Consider the following 22,671-nt stretch of genomic DNA (forward strand, 5'->3'; position numbering starts at 1 on the left):
TTGGGTGCCAGAGTCACATGTCAAAACCACATTGGAGCCCCATGAGAGCCAGTGTCGACAACATGGGAACAGCGCCGGCACAGGAGGTCAGTATAGGTTTTAGTATTTTATCGGGTCCAAAAATTTTGATCAAGAAGGGGGTTGTCCTAGTGGTGGAAAACTCCTTTAAAATTGCTCGGTCTTAAAAATGGTGACTTGATTTATGAACAATCTGTAGGAAGAAGGATCTTGTGCAAGCCTAGATAGGTCCATCAGAGTCTTCTCCGCCATTATGTTGATAGTACCAAGCCATCAGGTTGCTGGTCCTCCTCTTGGCCATGTTCCTTCTATTCACTCACATCAGCGGTGTCGCCGGCCACGAAGGGTGAACCCTGCACCAGTGGGCAGCCAACATTTGTACCATCGCACAACTTCACTGTTTTTCAGTAAGGCAAGTTTTCGAGGCGCAGCCTCTGTCGATGCTTCACGGAGAAAACCCACAGTGATCTTCTCAGATTGTAATTTCGAAGGAGGAGAAGAAGAGTCCTCTAAGCGCTCGTGCCACAGTTCAGAAATCGCAGTATTAAGCCTATCAATAACTAAGGAGAAGCGAACACAAGAAATCTTGTCTGCCCCATGGAGGGTTGATAAGGAGAATAATAACCGGAGCATAGGACACGAGTGAGAAGGATGGTAGCAGGGGGCCAGGCTGAACTCTGCCAGAGCCGGCATTATAGGATCCCGAAAATTATCCTGACCTTTATCTACTAACAGGAAGCAAGCACTCGGCGAGGAGTACATGTGCGGGAAATGTAACACACACGACATAGGAAATGGCAGCTATCAAAAAACCATGTGCTGCTACCCGACGCACGCCACACTGCGGCACAATGGCTGCAGCTGTACCAGTGATATACAGCCGTCTGACCACCGGCCATTACATGGAATTATGAAGGCATGGCTGACCTGAAAAATACAAGTTGCTGGTAATTAAGTACCACGTACGCTCACAAGTTTGCAGGGAGCACAGAAATAGTTAAAGCGAGATTGCCTTGATGTTCGGAGAAGAAACGACCAAGTGACAGAGAAAAATTGGCCAAGCACAAAGCAAGGAACCTTCAAAAGTCTAGAGGAATATACTAAGCTGGCCATGAATATTTATGGATGCTTCGGACCATCGTTGGGATGAAAGCCATCTCAGATGACACCCCCATACACCGGAGCGCTCACTTAGCTGAACGCTCCGGTGTTCTCAAGGAGAAAGCCGATTGACACGTCAGCCGGTAGCTTATCTCAGGGAGAATAAAGTGATCGGCAGTCTGAAACTGAACAAGGGCTATAGGCATCTCACCCGACCATCAGTTGGCCAGCATGCATATTAGACTGTCTGATGAACCGGTCACGATCGGTGGGCTTAACCAACATTAACCAGCCAAACCGACCGATATCGAAGAGTGTGGAGCACCCCTCCGGATTCACCCGCAACAGAATTTTGGGGAAAATAAGGATCAGGTATGTCGAAATTTGGATTACCGATGCGTTTGTCCTCACGAAGATAGGCAGCCACCAGAGAAGTCAGGCAACGGCTCTGTTACGGAAAACTTGGCAGAGCGAGCTCTCCTGTGAAAGGGAGATGGACAAGATCCCTCTCGGATGATCGCTTGGCTGGATGCTAGTGAAAGTATATGGGGGTTTATGTCCTGCAAATTCTTTATCTGCAAGCACATGAGAACTTCCAAAGAAATGGACATGCTGATGGGCCAAAATATGATGCAGGGATCCTCTCTGGTGGCCATTAACATGGTTGAGTCTCAGACAACTTACTTCAAAGAGTCGCCACTTATCACGCAGCTGATCAGTCCTGCTCCGGCACCCAACTTGGGAACATAAACAGGAATTCTCTTTGGGACAACCCCCTTAAAATACAGGTATTGTGTACCACCCCCTCAGAACAAAACAGTATTAGTTTTGCACGTAGCAATTGTTAAACTGGACCCTATACCTCAAGACTAGTGATGAGTGAGTGTACTCTTAGCTCAGGTTTTCTCGAGCACGTTCGGGTGACCTCCGAGTATTTATGACTGCTCGGAGATTTAGTTTTCATCATGGCAGCTGAATAATGTACAGCTACTAGCCAGCTTAAATGCATGTGGGTGTTGCCTGGTTGCTAGGGAAGACCTACATGTACTCAGGCTGGCTAGTAGCTGTAAATCATTCAGCTGCCATGATGAAAACAATCTCCAAGCAGTCAAATACTCGGAGCTCACCCGAGCGTGCTCTGGAAAACCCGAGCTACGAGTACACTCGCTCATCACTACTCAAGACATCTTGATCTCATTTGATAATGGGATGAATTTTACAATTCTGTTTGTTTTGTTTTTTTTTAGCTTGAAAAAAAAATTCACCCTAAAGTGAAGGCCACCAAAGCCCAGATTCAAAGAACGACGCCCTTGTTGATGTGATGGCCCCAGACGAGAGAGGCATATTTTGGCAGAGTTGGGTGAGAATGTTGCCAGATTTTTGCTCATTTTCGGGTTTGCAAACATTTTGTGACTTACGTGCTTTACTCCAGAGTCCTGACGAATACCCTTTGCTGAATCGGGGCCTAAGGCTACTTTCACATTTCTGTCTTTTGCAGACCGTCACAATGCGTCGTCCTGTGGAAAAAACGCATCCTGCAAAGTTGCCCGCAGGATGCGTTTGTTTCAAATAGACTTGTATTACCGACGCATCGCGACGTATGGCCACACGTTCCATACGTCGTGCACTGGATGCGTCGGTATTTGGCGGGCAGTCGTTGCGAAAAAACATACAAGAGAACATTTTTTCGTACGTCCTCTCCTGCATTTTTTAATGCGCATGCCCAGCCGAACTTACCCCTTCCTCCCTGGGACTTTACAATGGGCAGCGGAAACGTTGAAACACTGCGTCCGCTGCTCACGTCACTCACAAATTCACAAACTTCCGTCGGTACGTCGCGCCGACGCCTGGTGACGGCCGAGTATCGACGGAAACGTGAAAGAAGCCTTAGGCCTCTTTCACACTTACGTCTTTGAGCTCCTGTTGAAATCCGTTGATTTTTGAAAAAAACAGGATCCAGCAAATTTTTCTGCAGGATCTTGTTTTTTCTCAGACTTGTATTAGCGACGGATTGTGACGGATGGCCTTCCGTTTCATCTGTCGTGCACTGGATCTGTCAGAGAATTGCTATCCGTCGGGTAAGGACAACGCACAGAGGAACATTTTTTCTGTATGTGGGAAAATCGCTCAGCGACAAATCCTGCGCTGCCTGTCGTTGGCTATAATGGAAGTCTGTGGATGCAGGATCCGTCGCTGACTGTTAAAAGCAGGAATCCAGCAACGGGTTCCGCGAGACCGCTATGTCATCAGAGGTCATTGCACGCAAGGCATTACTGGGAACCCCAGCTGCCGGGAGTATTGCGAGCATCGGTAACGCTGTTCGGGATGCCGGAAGGTAAGAATATTGCAATTTTTATTTTTTTTTATTATTTTTAACTTAGGTTGTGTTGTGCATGCGTTTTCGTAGCGGAAAACCGCTGCTTATACGCATACACAACAGGTGCACATAGCCTCGACGGGTCCGTCAGAAAGACAGGCCCAGTGCACACGTTTTTTACAATCTGCACAGGATCCGTCTCTGCAACATTTTGACGGATCCTGTGCAGATTGTAAAAACGGAAGTGTGAAAGAGGCCCAAGTGTCTTCCTTGGATGTAACTTGCCGGCTACTGCCTGTTGTCAAGTGTAATCTGTCTCCAGCAGCAAAGATGCCAAGAAAGATCACAGAGAGTGACGGCTGGGCCTTGTTTCTCCACTCCTGACTTTGTCAAACTCCAGACAAGAAAAAACACAGAGTCGGGCTTTCAGGTTGGGATAGCCAAGCCATTGGACAGTGACAGGAGAACTGCATGCTATGAAGTGATGGAAAACGTAGTTCCAGCAAGAGTGGTGCTGGCAGAATGCTAAGAAAACTGGGCCACCACATCAAAAGATAATGATAAAGCTTGAGAATTGGGTAAGTTCCTGGACATATTGAGGCTATATACAAAACGAGCATATTTTGCAGAGGGGCAGATATTTTTGGAAAGGGGCAGTGGGAGGAATATTTTGGAAAGGAGTAGTGCATGGGTGGTGGATAAGTTGTAAAGGGGTAGTGTGCATGGAGAGGAATATTTTGCAAAGGGGCAACTTTGCGGCGCAGGGGCAGCCAACTGTCTAATGTGTATGGAGGCACCGGCCGACTGATGGTCAGGTGAGACGATGAGCGGACATGTCCGATTTTGGACTGCCGATCGCTTTGTTCTGAACGAGGGCTTGTCTGTGGGAGAGTTGGCAGCCATTTAAGAAGGAAACTTTTAGATTTTGAGCCAGCAGATACGGTATTTATCACACCATTGATAACGTTTCATTAGATGTGAATATTGAGGAATCCGTCAGAAGGCTTTAGCTACTTAATCTGAGAGCAGCATGATGCAGGGGCACCGAGCCTGATAACTGGCCGAAATACCTGCAATAATAGGTGTCGGACCTGCAAGTAAAGCGACGTTTCATCACACAAATCCCTTATCAAGCCACCGGTCTACAGAACAGATCAGGAATGGCAGCACTTCTCTTTTCCATAAATTCCCCATAGATGAGACATCAGTATTTCTCAGGCATCGACGCCTTCACACGCTGCAGTTAATCAGCGGCAGGATCTTCTGCGCCGTCTCGGATACAATGCTCAGAATCAGCTTCAATAGTGGCAGGAAGACTAAGTGCCCCCAGAAGTCTCCAAATCATTCACCTATTCTCTCTTTTTTGTGCGATCACACAAGTCTGTTTAAAACAAAAGTTTTGAAAAGCCAAAAAAAAAAAAAAAAAAAAGTTTCTTTAGAATCTTCACAATGCAACAACTGACAAAGAGAGTAGTCGACAGCCAGAAGATCGTTCGGCCATCTGCGATCTTCCACCATGTCCCCCACTAACACGCCCGCTCAGCTCGTATGGTTTGGCAGGTTATGTCTGTGGCGGGAGCCGCGTCTTAGCGAAGACGCAGTGTAAGATCAAGTGTTTTACAGTACCGGCAATGAGCAGGATTCCATGGAATGCCCTATGTGAATTACCTAGTTGGAGTCAAGGAGGCGGAGCCACTTAGCAGAAGAGTCATTATGACCACGCCCTAAACCAGTCAAACATTCAGATTAGCTTCCCATTATGTCTCTTGTGCTCAGCGACCTCAGCCATATTAGGATGTATTTAGGGCACCGCGGCCCCTCTACCACGTGGCCACAAGATTTTGACTCCAGAAAGTTAACCTGTTTCGAGTATGGCGATTAAAGCGAACCCGTCACCTGCTCCGAAAATGTTAATCAAACACCATGTAAAAATTGCCGATTCTGCCGTTCTTTTCAGCTTTGCCGCGAGTCGCTCCATTGCAGAGATTTTCACGTTTGATTCTTCTACAGCACAATATGTGAAATCTCTTCGCTCAACTGGGGAGTTTCTTCAGAGTCTTCTCTGGAGGTGTGTGTTTTCACCCCTCCCTCCCAGATGCCAACAATCACAGCTTGGCAACCTCCGAGCCTGCTTCATCGGGGCTAAGCTGTGATTGGTAAAGTACGGGAGGGGTGAAAGCATACGCCCCCACCCCAGAGAAGACTCTGAAGAAACTCCCAGATACAAGCAGAGATCTCCCATAATGCACTCCAAAAGCAACAAATGTGAATATCTCTGCAAAGGAGCGACGTAGCTCAATACGGAAAACAGCGTCAGAATCAGGGGTGTTCAGGGATTGTTACAAGGTCTTTACCTTTTTTACTATTTTTTTTAACATGCGACTTGTCCTTTTTAACCATATTATTTTACCTTTAGAAAGCAGAAGAATAAATGCAACACCTAGAAGCAGTTTTGGGATGAAAAAAATCCAGTGACTGCATTAACAAAAAAAAAAAAATCAATCACTGTTCAAACCAAGCACAGGTGCACCCTTAGTGTACCGTTTTACATTTATCTCTGCACCCCTCTTCCTTGATTGACAGCTCTGGGCTTTACAGGAGTAAAAAAAAAAAAAAAACAAGTAGGTAGGAAGATGCACTGAACAGCTCGGCAATGACGAAGGTGCATCAAGTGCCTGTGCTTGGTTTGAGCAGTCGTTTCGTGCCGACAGACTCTCCAAGGTTGTGCCTGCCCCGGTGGGCCACATATTTGTAGACCTGGTGCCTCTGAAGTTAATGAGGAACCACCAAACATCACTAATCAGATAGAAATAAAATATCGCACGTCCTCAGGACACAATGGACGCCAACTTTGCGAGAATCCACAGCTTCTCATTGACTTGCGTAACATCTGGCTCCTACGGAGATCACACAAGGCCAACATCAACGCCCACTGACCGTTCGTTAACAATCGCCAGGGAACCACATAGGAAAACTACAATTTTACAAGCAGAAGAATAATAAAAATCACCTTTGGCGATTTGTTCATAAAGTGCTGGCAGAGCGTACGCACAGCAACTGCTCCGCGAAAAAAAAAAAAAGCAAACATTGGATCGACAACTTGGCCCGGCTTCCAAAATAATTCACATTGATCTGTACTACAAGCCAATTCTCAATCCATCTGCTTCAATGAGCCGCCTCGGGAGCGCACTTTACTAGCCGGACGTCGGGTCCCTGGGTCAGAACCATCGACAACTGTTTATGCAGCGCTTGGTTGGGGGGGATGGGACACAGCCAGCTGTGTCTATTCAGACTGATAGCTGAGGATTACAGCTCTGCACGGCGGCGGGGGTTAAACCAGATCCCACACAGTATATCCACGTGGCATCACTTTCAGGAATGTATTTTCCTGAGCAAATCCGGATTTTATTCTGCAGGAAATCCGCATGAGTTTTTTTCGCGGTTTACGCTTTTTTTGTGGATTTTTCACTTTTTTGCAGAGCTTCCCAATGCAATAATATAGTGGCAAAAACGCAAAAAAAATCCGCAAAATTAATGAACATGCAGCATTTTTTTTCTGCAAAAAAAAAAAAAAAAAAGCATCGCGGTAAAAAAAAAAAAAAAAAAAACCACAAGAAATTGTGGAATGCATTAAAAATGATGGGATGCTTATGTCAGCTTTTTTTTTTTTTTTTTTTTTTTTTTAGCGGAAAACGGCAAAAAGCACGAAAACAAAACGTGAAAAATCATGAACGTGAGCGGATAGCCTTATACAGATACATTAACTGAGGAAACTCCAAAAAATAAAGGCGCTATAACCAAACACTAACATGTGAGAGCGAGATCGGCTGAGGCCAGGGAGAAATTGCCGCGTACTTCACCTTACACATTGCAGATGATAAAAGTCATTGTGAAAATCTGCAAAAAGAATCGACATGCTGTGGTTTTAAAGTTTAACACTGCACATTTCCACAATTTTTCTTAATAGTGTGTAGACAATTGCTACGTGCGGACGATATCCTAAATCAAGGAAAAAAAAAAAAACTGCAGCCTTAAAGGTTTTGTACACCATTACAAGGAATTTATTAACTTCTTAAACCCATACTGCTCTCAGATTACATAAAAACCTGCTGATCTATTCCCTTTAAATCCTAACATTTGTGTTGTCTGCAGCCACCACTAGAGGGCGCTTAGGAGTTTCACGCATACACATCAGACCTTACACGGAGGCAGTAAGCGCCTCGTTATTTCTACGTCTTATTACTATTCACTGCTCGTTGGTTCCTAGGTTTTAGAATTATTAGCTTTCTATCTTTCTATGGTTGGATACACAGATCCCTGACGTTACGCCTAACTCCAAGCATCGGGAAGGCCACTGTCAGACATCCACATCTGGCCTTGGTACATAGTTTTCCGCGCACCGGACCAGACTGTTGTATTTGCTAACTTTACTGCCCTTTTAACAGAAGCGCCGCGTTTTGTGCTGATTAAATCTGATTTTTTATGGGCCTGTTGGAACGGCAGAGATAGCACCACAGTCAGCACTTTTACGACGCTGTAACTCCATTTTATCCAGTCATATTTTAGCTCTGAATGAGTATTGCAAATCTGCCGTGCAACAGGGAGCTGAAGACAAGAGGAAGAATAATCAGCTCGGCATCCTTGTAGGAGAAGGCGCGGGGATGGTTTTCTGGTGCGCTGCCATCTATAACCCTCACTGCTGACACGCACAATGATCATACACAATAAGCCATGCTGGAGGGCGGCCAGGACATTCATAACCTGCTATTATCTGCACTGCTCGGGATTACAGGGGACCAAACATGGTGGCGTGGCCATGGTCTACAGCAGGGGTGTCAAACTGCATTCCTCGAGGGCTGCAAACAGGTCATGTTTTCAGGATTTCCTTCTACTGCACAGGTGGTAATTTAATCACCAACTCATTATTTGTGTAGGTGATTAAATTATCACCTGTGCAGTACAAGGAAATCCTGAAAACATGACCTGTTTGCAGCCCTCGAGGAATGCAGTTTGACACCCCTGGTCTACAAGGCTCTGGATGAGATTTGCAAAAAAAACAGAGGGACCTGACTGCAATCATTTAATTCAAAGTGCTCCTCCTATGAAAACTTTAAAAAAAAAAAAAAAACCACGATCCTCATACAGTATTCAATATGGAGCCATCAGGGTACTTAGTCAAGATCCTCACATATGGTATTTGATGTGGAGACATCAGGGTACTTAGTCGAGATCCTCATATATGGTATTTGGCATGGAGGCATCAGGGTACTTAGTCGAGATCCTCATATATGGTATTTGACGTGGAGACATCAGGGTACTTAGTTGAGATCCTCACATATGGTATTTGATGTGGAGACATCAGGGTACTTAGTCGAGATCCTCACATATGGTATTTGATGTGGAGCCATCAGGGTACTTAGTCAAGATCCTCACATATGGTATTTGATGTGGAGCCATCAGGGTACTTAGTCAAGATCCTCACATATGGTATTTGATGTGGAGCCATCAGGGTACTTAGTTGAGATCCTCACATTTGGTATTTGACATGGAGGCATCAGGGTACTTAGTCGAGATCCTCATATATGGTATTTGGCATGGAGGCATCAGGGTACTTAGTCGAGATCCTCATATATGGTATTTGGCATGGAGGCATCAGGGTACTTAGTCGAGATCCTCATATATGGTATTTGGCATGGAGGCATCAGGGTACTTAGTCGAGATCCTCATATATGGTATTTGACGTGGAGGCATCAGAGTAATTAGTCGAGACCCTCACATATGGTATTTGATGTGGAGACATCAGGGTACTTAGTTGAGATCCTCACATATGGTATTTGATGTGGAGCCATCAAGGTACTTAGTCAAGATCCTCACATATGGTATTTGGCCATCAGGGTACTTAGTCAAGATCCTCACATATTCTATTTGACGTGGAGACAGCATGATAAATGGGACTGTTTCTTTTGTTGTTTTTTTTACAGTAAACAGGATGTATAATGGGCCATGGAGTATGAGCGATTCTAGACTAAATTAGCTTTTTCAACAGACATCAGAAAGGAGGAAGTAAGAGCTGCAGTAATTCTAGTCTCCTCCATTCTATTTTTTTTTCTTTATACTCTAGATTGGAAACTTGAAATTGCCAAACGTTGTACTCTACGTATTCTCAGCCATTTATGTGGATCATTGAAGACACCTGTGGGGTTTCGTTGCCTGCAAACCAAAGCCACATTGATTTAAAGGGAAGAAGGGGCCTGAGTTCTTCACATTATGCTCTTATTAACCCTTGCCAATGCTTGTTGCTGTTAGCCGTATGTGGCAGACCAGCGTGCGATCACAGGGCTCCTGTATTTTCAGGCCGAGACTGTGCCGCAGAGCATCCAGCCTTCTCTTTATGACCTATCCTGTGAAGCTGAAGCTTGCGCACATTCAGCCGATGCATCGTTCCACGGGTGCGGTGTGTGACGGCAGCGCAGTACAGCTGTGCCCTGCAGCGCAGACCGCGCAGTCCCAGATGTAATCCTGATACAGCTGTGATACTGCCCCCCGGACGGGTCAGGAGCTGCGCGGTCATTACAAGCCGAGAGCGCGGGAACTTCTAGGTGCAAATGAAACGCAGGTTTTGTGCGAGTCGCATTATTGAACTTTTTGCTACTGCGGGAAATGATCCTCCGGGGGCTTCGCTCAGCAATTTACGAGGGCTGACCGGACCACGAGAAGCCGGAATACGGAGGGCATACATCAAAATCCTCTGTGAAAATGTATCCCCTTAATGACCACAAAATTGACCTTTTTTTTTTTAGTTAGTTGAGAAACAAGATGGCACCCACTGATGGGCAATAATGCAGCCGCTGTCAGCTCCCATACACCTAGGAGGAGTTAAAGGGGCGTTCCCATCTCAGAGATCCTCTCCCAATATGTGGTAGGTGTAATATTAGCAAATACCTACAATTAGAAATGTGGTATAGTTCTTCCGATTTGCTACGTTGATTACCCAATGTGCAGGGCATTGCAGTAGCTTAGGTATCCATGGTTACGAACAGTCACAGTGACAGTTGTTATTGTTTGTCACCATGGATACCTACGCTACTGCAATGCCCTACACATGGGGTAAGTGGCATAATGAATCAGAAGAACTATACCACATTTCTAATTGGAGGGATTTGCTAATATTATTATACCTACTACATATGATCTTGATAGATGGGGATATCAAGGAACACTTGGCTACAGAGACTAGATTAATAGATGGGCAGCAGGAGAGTAATGATATCTTCTGCTGCGTATTTTTGCTCAGAAAATGCTGCGTGTGAACACATCCCGACAGCTCAAGCAAAGTGGATGTGATTTCATGAAAACTCCGGCCCTCTGTGTATAGAGACCCTGCTGAACTTCCGCACTGATTGGGGCATTGTCTCCTTGTGGGCTTCTATGGGGAGACAGAAAAAAAATAAAAAATAAAAAAAAACAACTGCATTCTTAAATGCTTCACGCATTTTTTTTTTTTTTATAAACAAAAAAAAAAAAAAAACAATAATAATAATATGGCGGCAGGCACATTCTGTACGTGCGCCCATCAACCAGGGGCGGACATATCATTGGTGCAAGCGCACAGGACCCCAGGAGGTAAGGGGGCCAACACATGAGCGATTGGCCTGCTGCCGGGTCCATATAGTGTGTCGGCCGCTGCCATCAGGACTTTCCTTACAATGGAGAGGACGAGCATCTCCTGTGTGTTCACTGGACAATGGCTGCCATTTATCCGCAGACGTGCAGGATTCGGACACCCATTATTAGCCAAAGACGTCACTGAAGACCCTGGAAAGAAATTAAAGGACCAGGAAGAAATGGCTGAAAGACGCGTAATTACTGAGTGGCTTTTACTAGGAGTCGGTCAATAGGAAAGGTCAGAAGGAAAGAAATTGGAAAGAGCAAAACGCATCAACGCACGGACAACATCAGGACTAACGCCACAACCAGAGCAGAAAGAGGCGCAGCGGCGGCATCTCCTGCCGTGCCGCTCAATTCTTACACCTTCCATTGAAAAGTGATGTTTCCCAAACCTGCAATTTTACTCGTATTTCAGAGTGACGGACACTAAAGTGCAACCCTAAAAAAAAATCAGTAACCCAAAAGGCGCCATGTCCGAGCGCGCCTTACCGTAGATTATAGGACTATGTTTACATGAGACGTTCGCGAGGCTGGACAGCCCCATTATACTCCCGCCATGCCCAACATCTAGGATCGGTCACATAAGGTGCACATTACGGCCCCTTTCTACCATTTTTATTCAAAGCTTTTTTCTTATGAAACTTTTCCCAAAGTTGGCAAGTACGAAAACCTGAGCCAAGAGTGATGACATCCTGGCAATCATTCAGCGCTGCAGACAATCAATGATTCCAGTGGTCATGTGTCTAGTATGCAAATGTCAGCAGCGGTCACGTAAATGAAAGATGGTGCAGAATGAAGACCGAGGGGCTTCAGACGGTGAGGCTTATTTTATTTTTATTCCTACTTATTGGCCACTCTTGAAAAATGGCAAAAGTTTTCTGAAACTGTCTCGTTGGAGACACCTTTGGAATAGAGAAAAAAAAAGTCAGGCCTCATTACATTTTTGACCTCCAAACGGACGCCTCTCACCAGCCTTGACATCCCGCATATCTTGGGGTCTAGCTATTATGTTGAAAATGCTATTTTTCACCACTTTGACTCCTTTTCTTTCAACCACAAAAATTGCAACAGGTCCATCTTTCTAGAAAAGACTTGACCCAAGATAAGTTCTAGTTTCCAAACATTTTACTATGTGTCCTTATCTGCTAGAACAGAACATCATAATACTGGAAAATTCACCAAAAAATAAAATTAAAAAAAAAAAAAACTATAAAAAAAAAAAAAAAAAAAAGCGGCTCCATTGTGCCAACCGGAATTATTCCTCGACGCTGTCCGCCAAGTGCTTACAGTGAAATATCTCCGAGGCCAAGAACCACGTAGTGCACACAAGGAGGCTAAAGTGAACTGGAGAAATATTCTGACACCGGAAAGACGTCTCCACTTAAACACTTCTCTGGTAATATAAAAAAAAAAAAACTACACAAGAAAAAAAGTCAATCGGCAAGTCGAGCTTACGACGGTGCAATTTCTCTTTCCGAAGGCACAAATCCCCCTTGTAGGACGTGGAGTCGTCTTTATTCGTGGAGGTGCTGGTTGAGCGATGACCTGGTCGCCCTCTTACAGGGTGGATTTTTCTTCCTCGTCGTCCTCTCCTGATAGCGCTAGCTCGCCGGGGCAGCGTGCCATTTATCTGCCGGACACTTTGTCCTCATCCAGCTCCCCAGAGTTGTCAAAAGGACAATAGGCTCAATTCATTTTCGCACGTGGAGACGAGGCCTCTAACCGCGACCCATCGCTCAGACATTTTGGCAAGCCGGGGAGGGAGAATCTGTCTTGAGCTTAAAAACCCACGTTCTTCATCTCGCTAAGACGATCTCCCAGGTTCCCAAAGCGGCGAGTAACGCCGAGAGATCAGAATCCGACTAAATCCATCAGGCCGCTTAGCGGGCTGGCACATCCAGCCGGCGGCAGCACAATGCCAGGCGGTATCTGTCTCATTACAGAGGCTCTTATTAATAGCTGGCCTTACACAGACGATTATATATTCTGGCAATCCATCGTGCCGATACCCTACCAGCATAGCCACATTTTTAATTTTAATAATGGTCAATCCATATAGACAAAGTTACTAAGCGGGTAGAACGGGTCTGATCGTCACCACTCCAAAAGTTTACAAACTTTCATTATTCATCAACTTATTTTCAATGATCAACTCACTGAAAACGACATCAAATGGTGGAAAAAAAAAAAAAACCTCAAAAAGGTTTCTCCACTTTCAAAAATGTTACCCAAAAGCCAGATTGTTCTCATCCTACCTCCTTCCGGCGCCAACTTTCCGTCTTGGTTGCAGCGGAGGAGTCACAGCTCCAGCGATGATCGCCGCTGCAGACAATCGCTGAGCACAGCAGCTCTGCCGATGTAGACAGAGCGCGAGACGTCGAGCTCATGGATCGGCCGCAGTGGTTATGTGCAATATAGTTGTGATAAAATAAAACGGGGACTTGAGCAGCGGCAGAGAGCAGGTGCCACACCCGGGGGGGGGGGGGGGGTTAGTTACACTTAGGGTACCGTCACACTAAAACGACGCTGCAGCGATACGACAACGATGTCGATCGCTGCAGCGTCGCTGTTTGGTCGCTGGAGAGCTGTCACACAGACCGCTCTCCAGCGACCAACGATCCCGAGGTCCCCGGGTAACCAGGGTAAACATCAGGTTACTAAGCGCAGGGCCGCGCTTAGTAACCCGATGTTTACCCTGGTTACCAGCGTAAAAGTAAAAAAAACAAACACTACATACTTACATTCCTGTCGCGTCCCTCGGCGCTGTGCTTCTCTGCACTGACAGTGAGCGCCGGACAGCCGGAAAGCAGAACGGTGACGTCACCGCTGTACTTTACGGCTGGCCGGCGCTCACCAGTCAGTGCGGGAAGCTGAAGGCGAGGGACATGACCAGACAACAGGAATGTAAGTATGTAGTGTTTTGTTTTTTTACATTTACAATGGTAACCAGGGTAAATATCGGGTTACTAAGCGCGGCCCTGCGCTTAGTAACCCGATGTTTACCCTGGTTACCAGTGAAAACATCGCTGAATTGGCGTCACACACGCCGATTCAGCGATTTCAGCGGGAGATCCAGCGACGAAATAAAGTTTCAAACGATCTGCTACGACGTACGATTCTCAGCGGGGTCCCTGATCGCAGTAGCGTGTCAGACACAGCGAGATCGTAAGGATATCGCTGGAACGTCACGGATCGTGCCGTCCTAGCGACCAAAGTGCCACTGTGTGACGGTACCCTAACTCTTCTAAAAATATTTCCCTTCCACCAATTTCCAAATATTGAAATTTTCTGGTTTCAGAAATCTCAGACCCCAGGAACAATTTGAGTAATTCCAGCGCAAATAACCTCCTCTGGTCTCCGCCACTGCGCCTGGTGTCGGTTATTGTATACGGCGCTGACCTCAAAATTTCAGCACTCAGGCCAATCATAAGCTCAGTAGCTCCTGTCATCTCAGGCAGAGTCGCTGAGCTCGCAGATGGCCTGCAATGCTGGAGGAGGAAAGTTCTACTGCAATGAATGCACTTGGGTAAATCATCAAGATCCGCAACTGGCAGCTCTTTTGTACTTTCAGGTCAATGATGTCCCAGATGTGCTCTATTAAAAAGACATGATGCTGCAGGCCATGGTAGCACATTTAGATCACTCTGGCTGCCCACAGGAGGAGAAGAAACATGCAGCATTGCCATGTTGAAGAACATCTCCTAGCACACTAATGTCCCCTCGTGAAGGCCTCTTCATGGCAAAACCTAGATGGCAGGACTCAACACTGAAGAGGATAAGCCTGCGAGTATTTGGGGTCCACTCTGTGGAAAATGGAAACCTTCATTGCCCTCTTGCTCTACATAATAGCCTTTGAGAGAGGAGTTGCAAGATGAGTAGACCTCCTGCAGCCCAAGGCCGTGTAAACCACTTTTGATGGTTTGTATAGTCACTGAGATGCCCAAGGCTTCATATGTCTTGTCTAATTTCACATGCAGTCAAGAATGGATTTACTATGTGCCATTTTTTTAACCCGATAAAATACTACGTGGGTAACGCCAAGGAGAGGTACATGCGAGGGAATGCGACACTGGCTCTACTCCTAGGATTATGCTTTGGTTGGCATCACGTACAGTAGCCGGGGGATTACTGGTGCACTAACAGCTCGGAGATGCAAAGATTTGGTTGCGGAACAAGTAGCACGGCCATTTCTATGCTCGGGAGACATTTTACAAAAGCAGGCAACACTTTGCCAGAGCAACTATGAGCATCCTGCATGGCCTAGATGTGCTACCATGCTGCAAGCGGGGATCTGACGGGTGTCACCGCAGTTCAGTCCTGCTGGGAAAGCAGCCTCAGTTCCCAGCAGTAACCTCTACGACGTCACCGCTAGTCAATGCACTCGCAGCAGCTCATTCACCAGTGGTCCTCAGCCTGGACAGTCGCATCTTGGCACCTACCAGGTTGAAAACTATTAATCCCCCAGACATGGATTACAACGTAGGACAGAACGACAGAGGTGAGGGATATTGGTTTTTTTTATTTTTGCTTTATTACAGGAGAACGAGTTGGTTATTTTTAAATAAAAATGGAAAAGTGTGTTTTATTTCTAATAAAGGACTTTATTCTGTGTCTTTATTTACCATACAACTATAGGATTAGTAATGGATAGGTGTCTTATAGCTGCTTCTCCATTACTAAGCCGTGGGCTTAATGTCACCTGACAATATAAAGGCGACATCAACCCCACAAATATGAACCAAACTTGTAACCACTACAGGACAAGTGGGAAGAGCCGGGCAAAGCACCAGAATGGGCGCATCCAATAGATACAGCTTTTCTGGGTGGCTGCAGGCTGCTATTTTCAGGCTGGGGGCAATATCGATGGCCCCTTACGTGACCACTCTCTGCTCATTCTTTTCGACCTTTCTGCAGCTTTCGCCACTGTTGACCACCCTCTCCTACTCTCTAGGCTCCAGTCACTAGGCATTAAGGACACTGCTCTCTCCTGGTTCTCCTCCTATCTTTCTGACCGCTCCTTCAGTGTTCTGTTCTCTGGCTCCACTTCATCTCCTCTTCCTCTCACTGTCGGGGTACCTCAGGGCTCAGTCCTTGGCCCTCTTCTCTTCTTCCTCTACACAGCCCCAATTGGACAGACCATCAGCAGATTTGGCTTTCAGTACCATCTTTATGCTGATGACACACAACTATATACGTCATCCCCTGACCTTACCCCCGCTGTACTACAGAACACCACTGACTGTCTGTCCGCAGTCTCCAACATCATGTCCGCTCTCTATCTGAAACTCAACCTCTCCAAAACTGAACTTCTTCTGCTCCCGCCATCTACTAACCTCCCTAAATCTGACATTTCCCTCTCCGTGGGTGGCACCATAATAACACCTCGGCAGCAGGTGCGCTGTCTGGGTGTTATGTTTGACTCCGATCTCTCCTTCACCTCCCATATACAATCTCTTGCCCGCTCGAGCCGCTTACACCTAAAGAACATCTCTAGAATCCGCCCTTTTCTCACCATGGAAACAACAAAAACCCTCAGTGTCCCCCTGATCCACTCCCGCCTGGACTACTGCAACACTCTATTAATTGGCCTCCCCCTCACTCGACTTTCCCCTCTCCAGTCAATCCTTAATGCAGCAGCCAGGGTTGTCCATCTGGCTAATCGTTACTCAGATGCATCAGCTCTTCGCCAGTCGTTACACTGGCTGCCCATTCATTACAGGATACAATTCAAAGTACTTGTTCTCACCCACAAGCTCTCCACAGTGCGGCACCCCCATACATCTCCTCCCTCATTTCTGTCTATCGGCCTAACCGACCTCTGCGCTCTGCAAATGACTTTCGATTAACCTCTGCACTATTCCGTACCTCCCACTCCCGACTCCAAGACTTCTCCCGTGCTGCGCCAATCCTCTGGAATGCTCTACCCCAAGATATTAGGGCCATCCACAATTTGCATAGTTTTAGGCGCTCGCTCAAAACACATTTGTTCAGAGCGGCCTATCACATTCAGTAATCTAAGTAATTTTATGTTTGTGTGTGTGTGTAGCCCATTCACTATCCCCATCTATCCCCCACCCCTGAAGATGGCTGGACCATCATTGTAACTACAGCATTGTAAATACACGCCTGTACTTTGTATCTCCCCCACCTCATTGTAGATTGTAAGCTCTCACGAGCAGGGTCGTCTTATTTTGCTTTAATTATTGTATTGTTAACGTTGTTACTTATGACTTATGTTTGAAACAAACTGTAAAGTGCTGCGGAATATGTTGGCGCTATATAAATAAAAGATTATTATTATTACCACCAGCCTGAGAATGCCAGCCCCCAGCTATATGCAATAGCAAAGCTGGTTGTCAAAAATTGGCGGGACTCCATGCAGTTATTAAAAAAATATTTATTTAAAAAATACGGCGCAGGGACCCTTTTATTCTTGATAACCAACCTTACTAATGCCGACAGCTGAAGGGCGCAGCCCCCCCGCTGTGAGTTTTGCCTGGCTGCTTATCAAAAATACAGGGGAACCCATGCAGGTTTTTATTTATTTATTTATTTATTTACAGTGCAGAAGCCGGGGGATGAATACTCCCATCAGCTGCTCCTGCGCTCACTTATTAGCGGCAGCAGTAGTCCAATCAGCCAACACCAACGACAGGACGTAAAATTTATACCTCCGATCACAGCTGAGCGCTCACGATGTTATTTGACAGCGTGAGAACTGCGGCTGTCTGACTGGCGGTGATGATGAGGATTTTACCGCTTATCAGAATCGGTGTTTGCCGCACTGCCATGCACACTACAGCACAACAAACACCCTGTGTTCAGGGGGCCAAACCCCAACAGTAACACGGACTTCCTAGTGAACAGTAGGTGCTCAGTATGGACACAGAACTTTACCATTTGGGTTCGCCCATCTCTACTAATAACCAATAAGTTTACAGTTCATTGACAAGGTTACCGGCCACCTCTTCAGTTGACCGGTTTCCTTGGCAAGTGTGCTGGAAAGTAATTTGACCATGGCAGGATCATGACATGCTGTCCGTGAAATCCACAGATAACACTCATCCGAGAAAATCGGTCGTGTACATGAAGCCTAAGAGGCAGAGAACCACCGGGCGAGCCCCTGATGAGCCACCGGGCGAGCCCCTGATGAGCCACCGGGCGAGCCCCTGATGAGCCACCGGGCGAGCCCCTGATGAGCCACCGGGCGAGCCCCTGATGAGCCACCGGGCGAGCCCCTGATGAGCCACCGGGCGAGCCCCTGATGAGCCACCGGGCGAGCCCCTGATGAGCCACCGGGCGAGCCCCTGATGAGCCACCGGGCGAGCCCCTGATGAGCCACCGGGCGAGCCCCTGATGAGCCACCGGGCGAGCCCCTGATGAGCCACCGGGCGAGCCCCTGATGAGCCACCGGGCGAGCCCCTGATGAGCCACCGGGCGAGCCCCTGATGAGCCACCGGGCGAGCCCCTGATGAGCCACCGGGCGAGCCCCTGATGAGCCACCGGGCGAGCCCCTGATGAGCCACCGGGCGAGCCCCTGATGAGCCACCGGGCGAGCCCCTGATGAGCCACCGGGCGAGCCCCTGATGAGCCACCGGGCGAGCCCCTGATGAACCTCCGGCGAGCCCCTGATGAACCTCCGGCGAGCCCCTGATGAACCTCCAGCGAGCCCCTGATGAACCTCCAGCGAGCCCCTGATGAACCTCCAGCGAGCCCCTGATGAACCTCCGGCGAGCCCCTGATGAACCTCCAGCAATTTCTGCTCCCCAGCATGTGACAAACAATCCATCTAAAGACTGGGGAAAAGGAGGGAGCACAGAGCAGTGGAGATAAGGGGCCTGTGATGTAGAACACTACAGAAAGGGGGAAGTGATGTGCTATCCTCTAAGTATGTGGTGACCACCGAGGCAGGAGATAACACCGGCCTGTAGCTTTGTAATCTTCACAATAATTGCACGCCACAAATTCTATTCCTTAAAACGCATTTTCTCGTGAAGAAACAATAGCAGCCACCAATAGCTCTCCGCATCAATATATTAAATATCTCCCAGAACGTTCACCACCGACACTTCAGAGGTAACAAACATTCCAGTCTCCATCACACCAAGATGGAGTAAGGTGGAGGAAGCCGTGCTCCACCTTGGGGGTCTCACTCCACGGAGATGGCAGTACCTGCATGTACCGGGTGTCAGATATTGATAACCTGTCCTGAGGGACAACAATGTCAAAGTCCCAGAGAAGCCCTTAAGTCACGCGTATGGCCGACTGTACAGGGACAACTCCACTAGACCGCACATCAGCCTCCAGCATGGAAACCGTCGGCACACAACCTCTACACATCAGGCATTAAAGGGGACGTTTCTCCAGCCTTGTATGTTACAGGTTTATAAGCACATAGTACGAGCATAGCCATGTGATGGGGGGGTCCTACTGCGCAACATCACCAAATGCAATACTATACTACAAGTATCTTCAGGATGATAGTAACCAAAAAGAAAAAAAATTAAAAGAGGTTTTCCGCTTAAAAAAACTGGAAAGCATAGCAGGTAATCACCCTCCCCCGGTCCAGTGATGGCGCACCACTCCAATGTAGATGACGTGAGTCATTAAACTCTGACTGGCTGCAGCTATAGGTGCTGGACGCTGAGGGGACGAGCACCATTAGTGTTTGTCGTTTTACAAGCTGTGATCACTGCAGTTTAACCATTTGCATGCTGCTGTCAATCACCGATTACGCACCCCTTCGTGTTTGTGGGGGTCCGATGGGTCACAACTAAGATGCAGTTGAATGGATGCGCAAGTCGGAATGCAGTGAACGGACTGGCAGCAGCTCCCCTGAACACAGCGCCATAGAAATATATGAAGGGGCCATGCTCGGGTCAGGAGAGCCGCTGCCAGTCTGACTGCGTTCTGATCTCACTCCCGTTTATATGGCATCTGACTGTGGCCTTACAAGAGGTTTCCTGAAGGTTCTGTGCGGGCACCATCTGCATCCTCAGTCGCTATCTTGGCTGAAAAAAAACAAAATCTCACTAGGATTTTCCTATGAAATCTAAGAACATGATGTATGGGCAGAGATCCTGATTCCAGTGATGTGTCACTAGGCTTCTTTCAGTTGTTTGGCGTCAGTCACTTCCGACATAGTGACGGATCCGTCACAATTGTTGAGAAAACGGTTCTAACGAATCCGGTTTTTTGACGTATCCGTTACTTGGGGGTTGTCTGGGAAAAGTATCTACTTTTTGGAGCATGCGCAATTGAAAAAGCAGATTGGGGCAACGGATCCGCCGAAATGATGGTCGCGACGGATCCGTCGCCCATAGGCGGGCATTCTATGGAATGGCAAACGCGACGGATCCGTCGCGATCCGCCATTTCGGCGTTGACAAAAACATTATAATGTCCGTCTATGTCTAGATGACGTCCGCCAAATTTCGACAGATCCATCGCATGGCGGATGGAACGGACGACCATCCGTCACAATCCGCCGCTAATGCAAGTCTATGGGAAAATAGCGGATCCGTCAAAAAAAAAAAATGACGGATCCGTTATTTGAGGAAAATGGCGGTTTTAGACTGACGCCAAACAACTAAAGTGTGAAAGAGGCCTTACTGGGCTGTTTAAATACAATCCGTAATTAATCAGCAGGAGGTTACCACTCGAGGACTAGGTGTCTCCTGCCTCCTAGTCCAGCCACGCCCCCAGCACTGATTGGCTGCTCACAATCAATATATATAGTACAGAGAAAGTAGCCAATACAGGGCTCAGCATTCTGAGCTCTGCTAGATCAGAGCTCAACAGAAAAGCTGTGATTGTTATCACAACTGCTACACCAAATAAGTGACATCGCTGGAATCAGGGTCTCTGTCCCCACTTCATGCTGCTGTCAGATTACATAGTAAAAACCTGCTGACATATTTCCTTTAAGGTTTTGAATTTTTTTTAACCACTAAAATATGAAGACAAAAAAATAAGCCTCAGAACTTATAGTATCACATAACCGCAACGGCTCTGCAGAATCCACACAGACAAACTAAAGGGACTAATGGCTGCAGCTCTCACTAGAGTATCCGGACTATTGGGGTCTCATTGCCGCCCCCTTTAGTCAACATTAGCAGCAATAAAAATGATATATAGCAATGGGGACAAGGTAGACATTTTAATTACCATCAATACAGAAAGGCTGGCGAGGAGCCGCACGCGCACACACAAGATCCGCACGCACGCATGCGCACACACCAGATCCGCACGCGCGCATGCGCACACACACCAGATCCGCACGCGCGCATGCGCACACACACAAGATCCGCACGCGCGCATGCGCACACACACAAGATCCACACACGCGCATGCGCACACACACAAGATCCACACACGCGCATGCGCACACACAAGATCCACACACGCGCATGCGCACACACACAAGATCCACACACGCGCATGCGCACACACAAGATCCACACACGCGCATGCGCACACACAAGATCCACACACGCGCATGCGCACACACAAGAGCCACACATGCGCATGCGCACACACAAGATCCACATGCATGCACACACACACACAAGATCCGCACGCACACACAAAGATCCGCACGCATGCATGCGAGCGCACACACACACACACACACGCGCACGCATACACGCACACACAAAGAGCCGCAAACATACACACACACACACACACAGAGAGAGACGAACGCACGCACGCATGCACACACACACACACACACACACACACACACACACCCAGCTGCCCGCACCCTACGTGTGACCACAGGCAGAATGGTCGGGCAAGAAATGAAATTCCCACTTACAGCCAGCGAGTATCTACAAGTGCTGGGAGTTGTAGTCTCACAAGCCGAACATCACCGCCTTATCCTATGTGAACACACTGCTCACGGAACTACAAGTCCCAGCAAGCAACTCGCGCTCCTCCAGCAGGCAGCGGCCCGCGCTTTACCACCTCCGCCTGTATATAACGCTCACTCACCAGTCCGTCTATCTGCACTTGTTTCACCGGGATCTCCGCCGCCGCCGGGACCGGGGCCGCGCTGCCGGCTTCTCTCCGAGATGCCATCTTTTCAGCTGCCGGATAGAAAGAAAGAGAGCGAGAGCACACGCGCGGCGGAAACAGGAAGTGGGCGAAGGTGTGACGTCATCCGGCTGAGGCGGGACTTGACGAGCGCCATCTTAGTTATGGGCAAAGAAATTCACACTTTTTTTTTTTACATCTTCTTTAGGCCCCAAAATAGCGTTATATGGCGTGTGCTCAGTCAGTCTGCCTCACTATGAGCACAGTGCTGAATAAAAAAAATGCTAAAACATCACTCTGTGTAGGGTGTTCATTTTGCAGGGGCGTATAGTTACTTGTGATGGGGCTGTGTGCTTCACGAAGGGCTTTGTTGTCGACAGTCCTGAATTTTCAAACATTCCTAGCAGTGTGCCAAAAACGCCATTATGGGTGGTCGGAGGAGTATTGAATTGCTCCAACTAAATACCTCATTAAAAAAATAACTCGGCATTGTGATAGTTCTCACCTCTCGTCGCTCTTGACGTCGCTTTG

General features: G+C 47.4%; 1 protein-coding gene across 1 annotated transcript in view; it reads right to left on the reverse strand.

Annotated features, from left to right (window-relative positions):
- EIF3H (eukaryotic translation initiation factor 3 subunit H) overlaps nt 1–22,253 on the reverse strand; it is a 153,187-nt gene extending 130,934 nt beyond the window's left edge. Inside the window, exon 1 of the mRNA XM_069731802.1 lies at nt 22,099–22,253. Within this exon, the coding sequence (XP_069587903.1) occupies nt 22,099–22,185 (87 nt within the window). The 5' untranslated portion in view covers nt 22,186–22,253. The remainder of the gene's footprint in view (nt 1–22,098) is intronic.
- Nucleotides 22,254–22,671: the final 418 nt, after the last annotated feature.

This window comes from Ranitomeya imitator, chromosome 6 (genome assembly GCF_032444005.1).
Source record: "Ranitomeya imitator isolate aRanImi1 chromosome 6, aRanImi1.pri, whole genome shotgun sequence".
NCBI classification, from domain to species: domain Eukaryota; kingdom Metazoa; phylum Chordata; class Amphibia; order Anura; family Dendrobatidae; genus Ranitomeya; species Ranitomeya imitator.